Raw genomic sequence first — 19,404 nt, forward strand, 5'->3', positions numbered from 1 at the left:
AAAAATTTAGAGATTGATGAGAAGTCTTCTTTATGGCAGGAAAATACTATTTTATGTATTTAAAGCCCCTTGCAATTTTTCTTTAACTTATTTATTTATTTATTTATTTATTTAAATATATAGCCCACAGATTTCTCCAAGAGGACTCAAAAATACAATTATTTTACATAATGAATAACAATTAAAATATATAAAAAATTACAATATATAGTTAGTAACATAAAATGCTTAACATAAAATTACATATAATGCAGAATGTAACAATATTATTTATAAACAGAATAAGATAAAATAATGAGATATTTGAAAAGAAAATAAAAAGGTTAACTTGTGCAGATGGAGATTATTCGATTATTAGGTGAAGTGTTGTGAATATCTAAGTATTTCATTATTAATTAAGTTAAAGTTAGAGGGCATAAGTAGAATAGGCGAATTTAAGAAAGAATTAGATTTAGGTGTACGATAATTGAAAAATAATTGTGAACGCGTAGATAGCCTTGGAACATTAAAGGATAGTCGATTGAGAATAAGAGGACAGTCTATAGAATTATTGCAAAGTTTAAATAAGAACATAATTGTACAGATAAATCGACATGAGGCAAGGGAAGGAATACCAAATTCTCTTAGTACAGTGTTGTGGTCAAAGCCACGTTCAGGGTAAATTTTGTATGTTTTATAATAAAGATATTTCATAAATTTTCGCTGAACCTTCTCTATAGCATCAGAGTTGTTGATTTGATGAGGATACCAAATAACCGAACCATATTCTAATTTTGAACGTACAATAGAATAGTACATGCAAAGAAGTGCATTGTTAGGATTGAATTATTTACAATTTCTCAGTATAAAACCTAAAGATTTATGTGCTCTATTACAAATATCAGTTATATGATCAGTGAAAAACAAACCAGAATCAAATAGAACTCCTAAATCTGAAATTTTATTACATCTATCAATGCTGGTGTTAAAGATTATATACATCTATCAAAGCTTATGTGAAAAACTAAGAATCTTGCACTTTGATATATTTAAATGTAATTTGTTATAGACATACCAAGAGTGGAAATAGTCAAGTTGAGACTGTAATAATAAGCAGTCATCAATAGAATTTATTTTGAGATATAACTTCAGATCATCTGCAAATAATAAATGTGGACAGCTAATAATATCAGATATGTCATTAATAAAAATAATAAATAGTAGTGGACCAAGAATGGATCCCTGAGGAACACCTGAACTGATATTTTCAATGTAGCTCAAGAATCCATTAAGATAGACAAACTGTTTACGATTATTTAGATAGCTTATGTCGCGGAATATAAATTATTTCTATTTTCAGGTTGCAAAAAGCTTACGAAGGTTTGAAATCAATTTTGGACACCGAAAAAGATCTTGTAGAGACAGAAGAATTTAAGTCAGCCGAACAATTCTTGTTGGACGCACAAAAAAAACTGCCACCATCTGAAGGAGGCACCGATTATTGCTAATTTAATTTAACCACCACTTTACTGAATTAATAATTCTAAAATGGCATCACCTAACAATTTTAATACACAGGTAATAATAAATGAATACATTTTAATTATTATTGATACATTTTTACTGTTATTGATTAATTTTTATTGTATCTTTTATTAGGTTGAGAATTCAGTAAACGTTAAAACCAAATCAACTAAAATAAATCATGCAAGTTTATCAAATTTGAAGAATCTTCTACTAGAAATTAAATACATAACAAAAAGCTTAAGTAGCACTGAAAATAATTTAAGACGAAACGCACAAGATATATCTGAGGAGAATTGGAATGTTGAGATTGAAAAAATTGAGATATTAAAAACGAAACTTCAAGAAAATTTAGAAATACTAGACAATCCTGTTTTTGTTAGGAATGTTGCTAAGTGTGTTTCGAAACGGAAACAGAAACGGTTGGCTGTTAAAGCTAGAAAACAGGAATTTAGAGAACGAATGGAAAAGGATATTTTAAGGCGGGCTGAATTGCATAAGGAAATTGATGGAATGTTGGCAGATATTGCAAACGAACATAAAAAAGAATTACAGGTAAAGTAACAGACATAGTTAGGCAATTATTTGTTTATTTTTTCTTATAATTGTTTGTTTTTATACAGAAAAAATTACAAATCAAAGAATCCGAATCAGTATTAAGCGATGTCAAGTCTAGAATATCACAAGCACGTCACTGGTTGGGAATTATTGAGCCTTTGAAAGAATTGCGCGGGTTGAGAAATCAGGCTGCACAGGCTCGAGGGGAGAAATTGAGTTTGGTTCATCATGAGGATTTTATCAACACAATGAGTAAATAATAAATTTATTATATATATATATATATATATATATATCAATATATATATATATATATATATATATATCAATATATATATATATATATATATCAATATATATATATATATATATATATATCAATATATATATATATATATATATATCTATATCAATATATATATATATATATCAATATATATATATATATATATATATACAGTAGAATCCGCTTAGTATGACATTCAAGGGACGGCAAAAAATCGTCATACTAAGCGGTCGTCATACTAAGCGTACTGAAAAAAAAAACAATTTTTGGCGAATATGTTATTAATTTCAGTAATTTAATACAAAAATAAAGGTAAAAAATGGCACATACTAACAAATTGACAAATTTAATTAAAAATATGACATAACAATGCATTTTTTAATGTAAGAAATCTGTAATTTTTGTTTGAATTTTAATTACTGGGTAAAAATAGTAAAAAATATAGAACTTTACTAATTCAGTAAATTATAGCAGATGTTATCGCTTCCAAATTTCAAACACCAAGAATAAGCCTACTTATTTTTTGCACGAGGTCATCCATGCCGGAAGTTGCCAAAGTTTCCATAGCGCGAATCTCGTGCAACATAGAGACCTGAAGGTATGTAGCGACCTGACACACAAGGGTAGTTCACAGTGGTGCCATACCATAACAATGTGCAATGAAAAACATGAACTCTATGTTATCGGAGGTGTAAAATCATGTCGGTCATTATACTTGGACCAAATTTTTTTTCAAAAATGGGTCATTATAAGCGAAATGTCAATGTAAGCGAGGTCAACATATCCGGCTAGACAGCTGTTTTTTTAAGAAATTTTATATGGAAACCAAACTGCCTTTAAAATTACGTCATAATAAGCGGTTGTCAATATATCCGGCGTCATACTAATCGGATTCTACTGTGTATATATATATATATATATATATATATATAAATCTCGTGTCATGATGTTGGTTCGCGATGGACGCTCAAACTACTGAACCGATTTTAAATTTTATTGGCTCATCGTGTGCATATATATCCAACTTAGGTTATAGGAAATTTTGAAAAGTAAATTTAAAATATAAATATATAATTTTTATAAATTTCTAAAAATTTTGACAGAAAATGACCAAAAAAAAAACAAAACACTATAATGACAAATGTCAAAATTTAAGGAAATTTCGATATTAATTATTCCAAGTTATGTTATAGGCAATATTGCCAAGCAAATTATACAAAACATTATTGTAAAATAAATATTATCATATTATATTAATTTTGGACCAAGAAGGAAATATTTTGACATTTATAAATTTAGTGCATATTGGATATATGAAATTGACATTCACTATTTTTCAATTAAATGCAAAAGTAAAAAATCAAATATTTATATAAAAAATTGTATATTTAGATAAAGATACTGCGTTGATTTAGACTAAAATTTAATTTATTGACATAAACAAAATTAAAATAAACAAAACACTATGGTGCGTTGGAATCATTTATCGGAGTGTAAAGAAATTTGTGTAATTAAAATATAATATTATTATTAATATATCAGTTAAGATATAATTTGATTGTCATCGCAAATGCTAATCTTATAGGAAATTGTAACCTCTTAAACGGAATAGTACAATCTGAGGGTATCATTGGAATCTGACAAAAACAAACTAGACAAACTAAATATTATATCATATTATATTAAATTTTGGCCGAAAAGAAAACATTTTGACAGTTATAATTAATTTGAAATAAAATGCAAATGTCAAAAATCAGATCTTTATGTAAAAAAATATTTATTTCCACAATATTCCTGTGTTGATTTAGCCAAACTTATGAATTTAACAATTAATAATTATTCATTGATGACTTAAAATAATTATTAATTTATTAACAAATAAATAATATTTGAAAGAAAATTTTATTGACATATATGACCTATATGACATGACAAAAGTATAATAATCAAAAAAACTATGATGCGAGTGTATTAATTTTTGAAGTATGAAATGCCAAATAGTTTTGAAAATTATAACAAGTTTTTAACTATTTGTCAAAGAATCAGCGTTTGCCGGGTTAGCTAGTATATATATATATATATATATATATATATATTATTAATGTATTTTGTTTCCTCAGATAAATTAAAAGAAATCTGGGAAGCAAAGTTAGCGCACTACTTAAAAGAAGAGCAAGATTTAAAAAAATCATTGAACATCCATTACGAAAAGCAGTTTCCAAAAACATTCGAGGAAGAATGGAAAAAGACTTTGTTTGGTGAGAATGCTGCAGATTTTCAAATAAACAGCATTCAAGAATTCGTCGCGATAAGGTAAACAAACTCATTAACATTAAATATTAATATTAATTAGTCTATAATAAATGTATCTATTACATGTGTCTTTTATTAGATCCTGTTGGGACCAATTCATAGTCCCCCCAAATGATGCCGAAGGCTCCAAAATTCCCATAGGTTACGTCATGCCCGTCGAACCAAGTTCGGATTCTTGGAAAAAGTATTTAAGTAATGATAAATGAAGTACAATTAGTATTTTAGCATTTCAAAGCATTTCTTTAGTATAAATTGTGTGTTACTTTTAAATATATTTTAAAAATGTAAAATAAGTATTAATGAATAATATTATTAGTAGGCTCTAGCATGATTTTTTATACTTTTATAACTTTGTGTGTGCCTCAGTGTTATATATTATCTTCTTTATTATATATATATTGTTTTTAATATGCTTCAAATATAAAATTAATTGTGATTGAAATACTCATAGTTTTCTTTAAACTATTAGTTATAATGTATGCAATTATTATTATTTAGTTCATTTACAACATCAACTTTAAACTAGCTGTAAGAGGAATTCTGTCTTGAGGCAATTATGGCATCGTGCCTTAAGGCAAATTGCTGGAACTTCCCGCACCGTAACGAAATGTTCGTGGAATACTGAATATTTTGAAATAGATTATTATTAATATTGTAACATTGTCTAATATTTATAAGAATTATATAAACTGAATTGCAAAGCTAAAATTATTTGTTTAAAGTATATTAGAACTATGGTCAGAATTAAAAATAAAATCTGATTTATTTTCGATATGCAAAAAATTTAAAAAAAAAAGTTGAATTTTTTTTTTCCAAAATCAATTATTTTGTTAAGACAAGCAAAAAGTTCTTTGAATCATTTAAATGGGACGCTTAGTTCTCTCAAAAACTGCCATTTTTTACATATTTAGCTCCGTATCTTCGAAATGGCAGGACCTGCCTTTGCAAAAAACTATTAAACACTTCTCCCAATCATTACTAATTGAATGTTTTTTAGATCATTCAAATCGGATACTCCGTTCTCTCAAAAAGTCGATTTTTATTTTTTGCACTCTTTGCTTCGTATTTCCGAAACGGCTGGACCTGCCATTCCCAAAAACTAATCAGCTCTTTTCCCTATCGATAGGATTCGAATGTTTTTTGAACCATTCAAATCGGTTAATCCGTGCGCCCGGAAACGTGACTGGAAATTTGTATCCATACATACATACACACACACACACACTCATCCATTTTTTCTGCGGAATGCCAAAACGTTCAGAAACCTTCAAAACGTCGAGAAATGTAAAAATTTTCAATTCCGATTTTCGGCCCATTACAATAACTTACCCTATGGGAAGTTAATTATGTGAATACGTTTGCGGACATGAATGCTATAGCATTCATTTTCATTGTAATGTAGAATGATATGAATGCTATAGCATTCAAATTTTAAAGTGAATTTGAATTTTTTTTGTAATTATTATACTGTCCAAGTGTAATATTTGATTCTCTATTATTAGATTGCGTAAAGTAGAAGCGTAATACTTGACGTGGATGCTATAGCATTCATCTAGTATATAACGATTAAAATACGGTAATCTGACTACCCTTATGAACGGTGTTTAAACAAAATTCAGATATAAAAACCAATTTAAAAACTAGTGGTGCAGGGCATCGCGCCTTAAGACAAATTGCTTGAACTTTCCACACCAGAATTAAATATTCGAGAGAAAACAATCAGTGATCAATAAACATTGATCAATGATTTACAACAATTGTTTTATACATTTTCAAATAGATAATTATAATCACTATATATTTTATCGTTCATAAAATATACAGTGAGGATCTTATCACTCAAGGCAATTGAGAATGTTTACATTAGCAAGAGGTGCCGAATGAATCCATCTGAGGATATATTTCTTACGATTAGGATAACGAATTTGAAATATATACATTTTTAAACTGAACTGTAAATTTAAAATACATATTTGAAGTATAAAACTTTGCATATTTTTGAAAATTTTCATAATTTTTTTCCTGAAAATTTTGAATATGGTTTGAACCGTATAAGTTAACTTTAAAAATTAACAATCTTGATACGAAACCCAACAAAATTGTAACAAAATTAGTTCTCATTTTTAAAATATCTGATAATTTTATGTGCATATGTCTGATGATCATTTTTGACCGCCTAATGGCATTTTTTTCCCTTTTTTTACTAGATCTCCGAAACTGCTAGATCTGCCTTCATGAATATTAAATCAGTTCTTCCTCTTGTCAATACAAGCAAAATGTTTTTTTCACTATTTAAATCGGACGCTCCGTTCTCTCAAAAACTCGATTTCTATTTTCTGCACTCTTTGCTACGTATCTCCGAAACGGCTGGACCAACCTTTGCCATAAACTAATCAGCACGTCCCCTTCTCAATAGAAATCGAATGTTTTTTGAACCATTCAAATCGGTTGATCAGTGCACCTGAAACTGTATCCTTACATACACACACATTATATTTTTATGAGGTATGCTAGAATGTTCAGAAACCTCTGAAACGTGAACTTATGCAAAAATGTTTATTTTCGATTTTGGACGATTACAATAACTTACCCTACGGGAATTATGTTTTTACAAAAAAATCATATTTGCTAATTTTGTTTTCTCGACGTTTCAAGTCATTCTGAATCGTTTGACTTCAAAATTTAAAGAAAACGACTATTTCTGAGTCGAATGAGTTTTCTTTAAATTTAAATGCCATTTCATGAAACTTGATAAAAACTACGTTTTTGGAAATTTAAAGATATTAGGTGGGAATTAGTTGATATATTATAAAATATTATAGGCCTATGAAAAATGGTCTTAGCACTACACGTACCTATACCTTGTATGTAAAATAGAAATATGTATTCAAAATTAATGTACTCATATTCTAACAAATGTTCATAACAATTATCTTGAGAAACTATACAATTATTATATTTATATTTAAATTTATTTTTTTATTTAAAATTATTTCAAAGATTCGTTGAAGTGTGTCAAGAAAAATACATTTAAATATCGATTTACGAGACTTAGAATTGTATAATAAGTTTAATATCTCTTTCACAGGCCTATAATATCTTTGGGAGTTATTTTTGGCTATCAAACCTTATAACAAAGCAAAGATTCATCAAATTTGTGGACGAGTAAATCTGATCTTATTGTAAGTTTATATTTAAATATATAAAAAAAAGCTTGATTTAATATGTACGAGCTTTGGTTTTTTCGGCAAAGTTTCTGACTATATATATGTATATAATAAAGCGATACGTTGTAGCCACGTTGCATTAACGTACCACTTAATTTCGTAAATAAATTGCACTTTCGTGTTACGTAAATGCAACCCCCACAATCCACACACGTGTTACATAAATGTAACCTCTACATTGCAATACACATGTATCGTTTATCACTGTACTTCTAAAAAAATATACATATATAAATATAATTTTACACTATTTATTCATCATATCAAATCAACCTTAAAAAATCTTATTTTTATATAAATATTGCACGGCAGTAAAAATCTGTAACAGAGGCATTCCGCATTCCGAAAACACTTTACCGCATCTTTCTAAAAATATAATAACAAAATAAATAATCCACATGCTTTATAATATATATATATATATATATATATATATATATAATTTATTATTATTTTTATAATTCTACTGACCGTGTCCATTTTCGTGGTCCTTCTGCGCCTCCCTGCCGATTTGTTCTGCCATCAGATATTCGTTGTCCGAATGTTCGCTAAGGGCTTCGTTTGTCGTAGAAGGACTTTAATGAGTATTACAATCAAATTAATATTTCATTAATCTACTGGATAATAGAGATTTTTCGATACTCACGTCAGTATTATGTGCATCAGTTCGCCCAGGATTCCGTTTTCGTGGGTGAAGGGATTTTCGGATCCTTCGCAAATCGCACGTAGCATGCAAGCTTTGCCGTGCATTCCGTAACTAAAAATAGATTTATATATATATATATATATGTGGGAGTAGTAATGATTATGACAATATATTTAATTAGAAACTCCCAACATAATAAAAAAATATAAATTTATTAACTATAAAAATATTTTCGATATCAAAAATATACATGACATGTCCGATTGTTTTTTACAAAACAAAACCAGCCTGCTTGATATCGCCACACACTCCCTGCCCAGTGTTGATCTCACAGTTTAAAAAAAAAATACAGGGAAACACGTTATAAAAATGTGGTGGGAAAGCAGATTATAGCGGACCAGTGTTGTAATACTGGTTAATTACAAATTTCCATGTTTCGTCAGCAGATCCACCGTATGTGGTGATTCGACCTGCCATCAACTCCATATTCTGCATAAGGTTCTGATTAATGAAAAACATGTGGAAAATTTCCTGTACCTCGATGTCGGTGAACTTCTAAGATTCAGCCTCCATCTAATTGGTATTAGTTATATCAGAATTACTTAATGTTTAGAATGCATAATTTATGGGTACAGTTTCCATTTCTGCAAGCGTTGCATTCGTATCTGATGAGTTCCGATCAGAGAAAGAAGTTGGCTCTTTATCCAAATCAGGATCATTGGTTTCTTTGACATAAGAGTCCAGAATTGTGGAATCCAATAAATTATGTCAAATTTTGTTTTGATTCGTCGTTGTCACCGATAATGGGAGGTAGCACTATAAGACGATTTGTTGAGTTAACAGAGAAAGAGAGGTTAAATTGCATTCCAATGAAAAGTTCAGGCTCCAAATTATTTTTTCTGTCAGCAATAGACACTGAGGTCTGGGTATACCAAATGAGTAACCTCGGAAGTCTGATCCAGATAGTAAGTGCGTTAACTATGATGGATTGGACTGGACATACCTTATAGGTCGTCACTGAAGACCAGTGATTATGGTGCTGCGTCAAAATCAATTTTTCTTAAATCTTCGAAAAATAAAACTCCTTTATCTTCATCTCCATCGTCGTGAGTCACCAATGTGGGAGTCGTAATGATTATGACAATATATTAAATTAGAAACTCCCAGCATAATAAAAAAATATATATTTATTAACTATAAAAATATTTTCGATATCAAAAATATACATGACATGTCCGATTGTTTTTTACAAAACAAAACCAGCCTGCTTGATATCGCCACATATATATATATATATATACATGTATATATATATATAAATATATATATATATATATATATATATACGTATACATGTATATATATAAATATATTTTTTTCTCATTGTCATATTTAGGTATTTTTTCACTTTTCTAAAATAATTGTTTTTAAATGAAGGTTTTTTGTTAGTTTTGAAATTTAACAATACTTTCAACTCCCTTAAAGTCTAAAACTCCTGTTGAGCGTATCACTGATGTTTACAAAGTAGATTGTAATGATTGTAATTATTGTTACATTAGCGAAAGTTCGCCATATATTTACAAGAGAATGGACCAACACATTTGTAATTCTAAAAATCCTAATCAGTTTAAGACAATGTTTTCGGAACATGTGATTAGTTTAAACCATACTTTCAATACCAAAAACGCTATTATTTTACATAAAGAAAAGAATGTTCACCTCATAAAATTTGCTGAATCTGTATTTATTTTTTTAAACCCCCTTTGCGTTAATAAACGAAATTCTGCTTTTCTAGTACATGACTCTTATCAAAATATTATCATTTTTTTTCAAAAATAATTTTCCAAATCTTTGACTATTGTCAAAAATAATTTTCCAAATAGAAATTGTGTTTCATAGTCTTCTTTATTTTATGTTTTATTTTTCTTTTCGAGTGTCACGTGACATTTCGTCGTATGAGTTCGATTTGCTCAGAACTAGATTACACAAATTTTCAGTTTTAAAATTAAAAACAAAACATGTTCACATAATATGTTTATTTTTTATGTAATAGTTTATTTTCTATATGTATTCATCAAGAAAAATGTTTTTTCCTGGAGTAGTATGTAAATCTTTTAATTATTTTAATATAAAATTAAATTTAATTTTTAGTCTGTGTAGATATTTTTTAGATACTGTTAACAAAATTGCTGAATGATGACACACAATCCGTGTCGAAACGTATATTATAAATTAATATTTTTATTTGTTTATTTTCTTTTATTTCGACGATTTGCTGAAAATCAATATTCAAGATATGTCTCAACGTCGAAGAAAAAATCTAATTATATATATATATATATATATATATATATATATATATATATATATGTGTGTTTGTAATATTTTTGCAGCCCAATCGTCGAATTAAAAATAAGATTAAATAACAAAATTATTTATTCCATTAAACGTTTCGACACTTGATGTGTGTCATCATTCAGAAATCTGAAAAACATATAACAGAAATCCAAAGTTGATGATAAATATAAATATGTATATAGAAAAGGAGGAAATTATACATACCAAACCAGGTAAAACAACAGAAAAAATTAATTATGATGTAAAATTGATTGAACACGAGAAATTGAAGGAGCACATATTGCCCTCCTATATTTTATGTTATTAATAGCGGTGCATTATGGACACTGATCAAGGTTACAACGAAAGTGTAGTGAAGGAGAACCAATGATTAAAAATAGAATAGAGTTTTTACAGAAGAATTTGAACAGTTCTTCCTATCTTAACAATTCCTTTTCAAAATCTAATCCTTCCTCTTTAGATAAATATAAAGGTGTTATTTGTTTACCTTTCTTAAGCTTTTTTTCTTATTTTTTAAAAAAGTTATTTGCTGCTGAAGATTTTCTTTTGGTTTTCAGTTTTGACAACACTTTCAGTTGCCTTTTTTCTTCTCTTAAATCAAAAACACTTGCGTTGTAACCTTGATCAGTGTCCATAATGCACCGCTATCAATAACATAAAATATAGGAGGGCAATATGTGCTCCTTCAATTTCTCGTTTGTTAATATAATAGTATATTATTATTTTACACAAATTTAGTGTTCAATCAATTCCACAAGCTTCTTCCGAACCTGTAATCAATTTAGAAAATCAATCTGATTTGAATGAAAACACCAGTAAGGATTCAGACTGGATTCAAATAAAAAATAAAAAACTCAAACGCACCCAAAACGATGATCCACAACCGATAAAAACGACAACCTCAGACTATTGGCTAAACCCAACACCAACAAGAAACTTTTATGAAGTTTTAGCCAGTCCTGATACTGAGGAAGTGACCGAAACGAAAGCTGTGCACAATAGACCGCCGCCTATATTTATACACGATGTACGAGACATAAAACCATTATCAGTACTTTTAGAAAGCGAAGCAAAAAATTTGTATAAATTAAAAATTATTGATGATACAAAAGTGAGAATAAATCTTGACAACCCGCAACTATATAATAAAATTATTAAATTATTGAAAGAAAGAGACACACAAATGCATTCTTTTCAAGATAAAAGAAATCGTACTTTTAAAATTGTTGTCAAAAATTTGCATCACAGCACCGATGTCAATATTCTGCAAGAGGAAATTCAGGCTCTAGGCCACAAGGTAGTTCGCATCGCAAACCTCAAGAACAGACTTACAAAACATCCATTAAATATCTTCATTGTTGAGCTGGAACAACAAGCAAGTAATAAAGATTTTTACAAAATCGAATTTTTGTACAACACCAAAGTAACGATCGAGGCTAAGCGATATACTAAAGAAATCGTCCAGTGCACACGCTGTCAAAGGCACGGCCATACGCGGAACTATTGTCACATGACCCCGAGGTGTGTGAAGTGCGCACAAAATCACCTGACAGAGAAGTGTTCATGGGAAGACAAGATCAATGACCAAGTGAAGTGTGTTCTATGTGATCTTAACCATCCTGCAAACTACAAGGGATGCAAAATCTATAAGGAACAATTTGAGAAAAAATTTCCATCACCAAGACAGAGAACACCACCAATTCATGGATCAACCTCAAATGTTAAACCAGGTATCTCATACTCACATATTACACGTAAAAATACTATACTGCCTGAAAACCAGGACATTCCATCAGCTACTAATCAGAGCTCGACAAACATTAATAATATCATTGATCTGTCAGAATTGAAAGAAATGATAAAAACACTTACTGAACAAATGAGCACTATGCTTAATTTACTCACAACCATTCTAGCAAACAAATCATGTATTTCAAACTAACAATCTGTTTATGGAATGCAAATGGCTTGTGTAACCACACTCAAGACCTTAAATATTTTTTAACAATCAACGATATAGATATCATGCTTATATCAGAATCACATTTCACTAACAATAGTTCCGTACGTATACCAAATTATATAGTTTATAATACTCCGCACCCAAGCGGAAGACCTCATGGAGGAACTGCGATTATTATAAAAGCTAACATAAATCATCATGAGGCTGAACCATTCCAGAAGGACTTTCTTCAAGCAACATCAATTTCAGTTAATATACCATCGCACAACCAACTAGTACTATCAGCAATTTACTGTCCACCTAAACACAGGATCACCGAAAGTCAGTTTATAAATTTTTTTAATACGCTGGGCAGTTCATTTATAGCGGGAGGAGATTATAATGCTAAGCACACATTCTGGGGTTCTAGACTGATCACCCCTAGGGGTCGAGAACTTTATAAATCGATGGAAAAAAACAATCTTAAGCCAATATCCACCGGCGAGCCTACTTATTGGCCAACAGATCTTAACAAAATCCCCGATCTAATAGATTTTTTCATAACTAAAGGCGTTAACAATAATTGTTTAGATATCAAATCAAATTTAGATTTAAATTCTGATCATTCGCCAATTATTCTGCAATATTCTACAACTACAGAAGTAAATCAAAACTCATATTTTCTAACAAATAGATTTACTAATTGGTCATTATTCCAAGAGATAATTGATGAAAAAATTTCTTGCAACATACCTCTTAAAAATGAACAGGATTTAAACTTGGCGATAACAAACTTCACAATTCTACTATCATCAGCAGCTCAAAAATCTACTATACATTCAAATGCAAGTAGCAAACCTAATTATCCTATTAACATTAAAAAACTTATAGCTCAAAAACGCAAATTGCGAAAAATATGGCAAACCACAAGATCACCGACCGATAAAAACAAATTTAACTGTGCCTGCAGGAATCTTAAGACTTTATTATATGAATATAAGAATGAATGCCTTAAAAATTATTTAACTAATCTTTCATCCACTAAAGACACAAATTATTCTCTTTGGAAGGCAACGAAGAGATTAAAAAGGCCGATAGTACATATACCTCCAGTGCGTAAACTTGATGGTTCCTGGGCAAGAAGTTCAGAAGAAAAATCGGAAGAATTTTCAGAACACTTGCAAAATACATTCCAGCCTCATCCCCGCAGTTGCAACGTAAATGATGAAGATTTTATTCACAATTGTCTACAGAATGTATCTATACCAGGCCAAATAGTAAAACGCATAACGGTGACCGAATTGAAAAATTATGTCAAGGCTGCAAATCCTAATAAATCTCCTGGACCAGATAAAATTACGATAAAAATGATAAAAGAACTGCCAGAAATAGGATTTAGATTATTAACAATAATTTTCAATTCAATTCTTAGATTAAAAGTGTTCCCTCAAGCTTGGAAAATAGCTAAAATAATTCTTATACCTAAACCTGGGAAAGATCCTCATTTATTGTCTTCCTATAGACCAATAAGCCTACTTCCTTGTGTTTCGAAGATATTTGAAAAATTATTACTCCACCGCATTAAGTCAGAATTGTTGAATCAAAACCTGATTCCAAATCACCAATTCGGCTTTAGAGAACAAAACTCAACCATAGAACAGGTACATCGCCTAGTAAATATAATTAACGAATCGTTCCATGCAAAAAAATATTGTTCGGCTGTGTTTTTAGACGTTGCGCAAGCATTTGACAAAGTATGGCACACTGGTTTGTTGTACAAACTAAAACTCTGTTTATCAGAACCGATATTTTCAATAATAAAATCGTTCCTTGAAAATAGGGAATTTTTCGTCAACATTAACAACGAGGAGTCGACCAGAAGAAAGATCCTTTCTGGGGTGCCCCAGGGAAGCGTCCTTTCTCCAACTCTATTTCTTATATACACAGCGGATTTTCCTTTATACTCCGGAACAAGCGTGTCGACATTTGCTGACGATACATGTATCATTGCCTCCAATAAAGATCCCGCAATAGCTTCGCAACTATTACAAGAACATTTAGATATTGCTACAAAATGGCTTTCTTTATGGAGAATTATGACAAACGGATCAAAATCTACGCATATCACTTTCACGCTGCGTACTGGTATATGCCCTACAATTAAGTTAAATGGACAGGAAATCCCAGTAAAAGATAGCGTAAAATATCTGGGAATACACCTAGACACAATATTAAACTGGAGAGTTCACATTAACAAGAAAAAACAGCAGATTGATGAACTATTCAAAAAACATTACTGGCTACTAAATAAACGTTCCGAACTATCGACAAATAACAAGTTAATTATTTATAAATGTATTTTCAAACCAGTGTGGTCTTATGGGATTCAACTATGGGGCACCGCCAAAAAAACCAATCTACAGATTATCCAGCGAGTGCAGAACAAGATCCTAAGGCAGGCATTGAACGCACCTAGGTACGCTCCCAACTGGCTGATTCACCAGGACAGCAACTTATTGACAGTCAATGAAGAAATTCTACAAAAAACAAGCAATTACAAAAAAAGAATAGACGAGCACCCAAATTACTTGGCCAACAAAGTATACTCAGAAGCGCGCCCAACAAGACTAAAACGAAAAATTCCAAACGATCTTATAAATTTGTAAATTATTATTATTATTATTGTTTTTTATTATTGTTATTATTACTATTATTATTTTATTATTATTATTATTATTATTATTATTATTATTATCATACTATTTCTATTATTGTTATTTTGTTATATTTTATTATTTTTCTAGTATTATTTTATTATTCTGAAATTTTATTTATATTATTTATTAATCTTATTTTTATTATTATTTGCTTATATTTTACATTAAATCATATTACGGATATTATTTTCATGTAAATTTTATCCTTTGCTCTTTTATTTATTTAAATTTATATTATTATTTATCAATATTACTTGATGTTAATAAATTAGCAGTTGTAATAATTATTGAAATTAAAAAAAAAAAAAAAAAAAAAATCAATTTTACATCATAATTATTTTTTTCTGTTTTTTTCCTGGTTTGGTATGTATAATTTACTCCTTATTTATATATTTATATTTATCATCAATTTTGTATTTATGTTATATGATTAGATTACTGAATGATGACACACATCAAGTGTCGAAGCGTTTAATGGAATAAATAATTTTGTTATTTATTCTTTTTTTTAATTCGACGATTGGGCTGCAAAAATATTACATATATATATATATATATATATATATATATATAATATAATCTAATAAAATCATAACCAGGTCTTACCTATCTACAAGAGCTTCAACTCCTCGATAAACATACCATCTGGTCATTCCAGAAAATCTTTCACCATCGTTCATAGAACTTACATCTCTTTTGGAAATTCCATTGTCTTCTGAAGATAATTCAGACTCACCATCTTCCGATATAGATTTATCGTCATCTGATAATGGTTTATCATTATCATCTTCAGATGTTGATCTAGATTTATCATCGTCCGATGACGATTTGGATTTTTCTTCTTCTTTTGATGCCGATCTAGATTTATCACTTTCAAATAATTCGACATATGATAAATTTCCTACTGGAGTAGATCTGTCGTAATTTAAATTGTATTGGCATTTAAAAACTGAACCGACGGTTACAGATTGGTCTTCTAGGACTACTGGAACACCAACGCCGAAAATAGCCTAAAAAAGAACAATAACGTTATCAGGTTACGTAACATTTACGTTTTTGAGGCGAAAATAGAGACGTCTGTGTTACGTATTCTATCTTCTAGGTTACGTAACCGCTATGTTTGACGTAACATTTGTTACGTAATTTTAACGTTTTGATTATGTTTTGTGGTTTACTAGGTATAATTACAGGGTGACCCAGAACTCAACGTAAAACCGGGGTGATTAACCGTAAGTGGCATGTAAAAAATCTAAAAATGAAATTATCGAACGTTGGTTGTAAATTACGAGCTTTCAAGTGCAACATAGAGCTTTGGTAAAAGTGTGACCAAATTTTTGGCTATTGTGGTTAATTTTCACTAATTTTGTTCATTCAAATTTTGGAATAGTAACCGCGAATAACATTTCTAGAAATACAATAAAAATAATAACGCATTCGTCCCAAGTTTTCAAGAATTAAGACTTTTTGTTGAATTGTGAATTCAAATTTATTGGAGCAAATTAGCTCCAGTTTATATTAAGTGTATCATGATTTTATATACATAAACAAAAAACTGTACAAGAAATATTAATGTCTAATAAAATCATCATTGTAAAAAATTAAATTGATATTAATTAAATCCACTTAATTATTACAATCGCGAATAAAAGAAAGAAAATTTATGAAAAGCTCTCTATTTATAAAATCGGTCGACTTTGAGAGGCCCTCCTTTAAAAAAAAATGCACAAAAGTGTTTTGGTAAATTTCATCAAATTTTGAACATTCATACAGGATTGTAAAATGGTAAAATACTCAGTAGTTTTGTAACAAAAAATTGGAGTAAAAAATAAAAACCTAAAAATAACACTAAATATTTTCGTCTCGCACGTTTGAACTAATTGTGAGTAAAATGCACTAGCAAAAATCGTGTTTTTCAAGTTTTTACTTTCTTACATTTTTTTTATTACCATCAAGTATTCAGTTATTAAAGTGTGTACATTATTAAACATTTAAACATTTAAATAAGTACACACTTTAGTGCATTTTGTTTAAAAGAGAGCCTCAAAAGTAGTGAGCAAATGCGCTTACAATAATCGTGTCACTTTTAAGTTTTTATTTTTTTACTCCAATTTTTTGTTATTAAACTACCAAGTATTTTACCAAAATACAATCCTGATTAAATGCACAAATTTTTGATGAAACTTGCTTTAGAACATTTTTTTTAAATAAAAGTCTCTTAAAGTCGACCCATTATAAATTAAATTTATAGTTAACAAAAAGTCTTGATTCTTGAAAACTTGAAGCAATTGTGTCATTATTTTTGACTGTGGTCCTAGAAATGTTATTTAAGGTTATGGATCCAAAGTTTAATTAAATAATATTATTAAAAATTAACCACAATAACAAAAATTGGTAACATTTACACCAAAGCTCTAGGTTGCAATTAAAAGCTCATAATTTTCAACTGCAGGGAATAATTTTATTTATAACTTTTTTCTTGACGTTTGAGTTCTGGACACCCTGTATTGTAAATATTGATTAATAATAATTATAATAAATAAGATTTAAATTTACAAATATATTATTCCCGCAACAGTTGCACACGAAGAAAATCACTATAAAAATCACATATTGATATAAAAACATTTTGTTTTACACAAATAATTTAATTTATTTTAAAAACACTAAAATATATTAAAATAACACATATAACATATAATATTTGATATAAATGAATAAATAAATCAATATAAGTATAAAATATATTTACTATCTGTTATAAGAGCAAAAGAGAGACTAAGACCAAAAGTAGATTCTATAAAAATGTCAGAAAGATGTCTAAAAAAATTAATGAATTAAATAATTAAATTAAATTTGATTTAATAAAAGACAGGTCCGTATGAGTGCAAATTTTGATGAATATTACAAATTTAATTTATTATATTTAACTGTATTAAAATCAATAACAATAACGTTCCTTCATTGCATAAAAAACGCAAGTCCCATCCAGTTGAATAATAAAGTTCCAGAATTAATTGCGAAGAAACGGCTCCCCTGATCTCTACCAAAAAATAATCAGCCTAAGTCCCAACTGATATCTTCGAACAGTTTTTGAATTTTCAAAATCGGTTTAAGAATTTTGGCAAAAACCCTTAACGCAAGTTTTGCACTTATAAAGAAAAACTGAGACATTTTTCATAGTGCAAAACTTATGTTTATATAATATAAATACATATGTATATATATATATATATATATATATATATATATATATATAATATTTTTGAATATTATTTTTACTATTTTACTTGTAATGTATAAGGATGTTATCAGGAAAAACCAAAGTCCTTTTATCCCTTCGAAAATTTTTCCGCAAAATCCGATTTTCCACAATTCGTCCCTGATATGAATAGAAAGAAAAAAACCGAAACGAGTCAACATACTTTGTGAATGAAACTAAATTAAAAATAAATAATTTATTTATTAGACTTTGTCATTGTCATTGTCGTTATTATTATTTAAATATTACAACAAAGACGTTTGTTTATATATGTAACTTGTGGTGTTACATATAATTTGCATGGAGTTATTAATTGCAATTTTGACAAAGATTCTTCAACAGTAAAATAAATAATAGTAAAAATTGGTAGAATACTAGCTATTATATTCATTAGTACAATAATAACAATTTTTGTTAATAATATAAAGAAATTATTCACATTTTGATTTTTTTGTATTTTGGTACTCTTATGTATTAAATTTTCGACGCCTTCGGATTAAATTTTGATATTTTAAAATATAAAATTTTAATAATTAAAATTCAGATACTAGATTCAAAATCTTGATATAATTTTAGATACTGAAATTTTAAAATC

General features: G+C 28.7%; 1 protein-coding gene across 1 annotated transcript; it reads left to right on the forward strand.

Moving 5' to 3' along the window:
• The first annotated feature begins 1,386 nt into the window (after window positions 1-1,386).
• On the forward strand, window positions 1,387-4,977 carry LOC113366402 (programmed cell death protein 7-like). The gene is made up of 5 exons (XM_026608001.1): window positions 1,387-1,557; window positions 1,639-2,058; window positions 2,127-2,313; window positions 4,468-4,660; window positions 4,740-4,977. The coding sequence occupies exons 1-5, from the start codon at window positions 1,528-1,530 to the stop codon at window positions 4,864-4,866; spliced, it is 957 nt and encodes a 318-aa protein (XP_026463786.1). The 5' UTR covers window positions 1,387-1,527; the 3' UTR covers window positions 4,867-4,977.
• The last annotated feature ends 14,427 nt before the right edge of the window (window positions 4,978-19,404 follow it).

Source organism: Ctenocephalides felis, unplaced genomic scaffold (genome assembly GCF_003426905.1).
Source record: "Ctenocephalides felis isolate EL2017-DRISC unplaced genomic scaffold, ASM342690v1 CF-g0.4_SCAFFOLD_01170, whole genome shotgun sequence".
NCBI lineage: Eukaryota > Metazoa > Arthropoda > Insecta > Siphonaptera > Pulicidae > Ctenocephalides > Ctenocephalides felis.

Coding starts and splice junctions, on each gene's coding strand:
- LOC113366402 (XM_026608001.1), top strand. CDS start 1,528: ATGGCATCACCTAACAATTTTAATACACAG. Junction 1,558..1,638: donor CTAACAATTTTAATACACAG/GTAATAATAAAT, acceptor ATCTTTTATTAG/GTTGAGAATTCAGTAAACGT. Junction 2,059..2,126: donor AACATAAAAAAGAATTACAG/GTAAAGTAACAG, acceptor GTTTTTATACAG/AAAAAATTACAAATCAAAGA.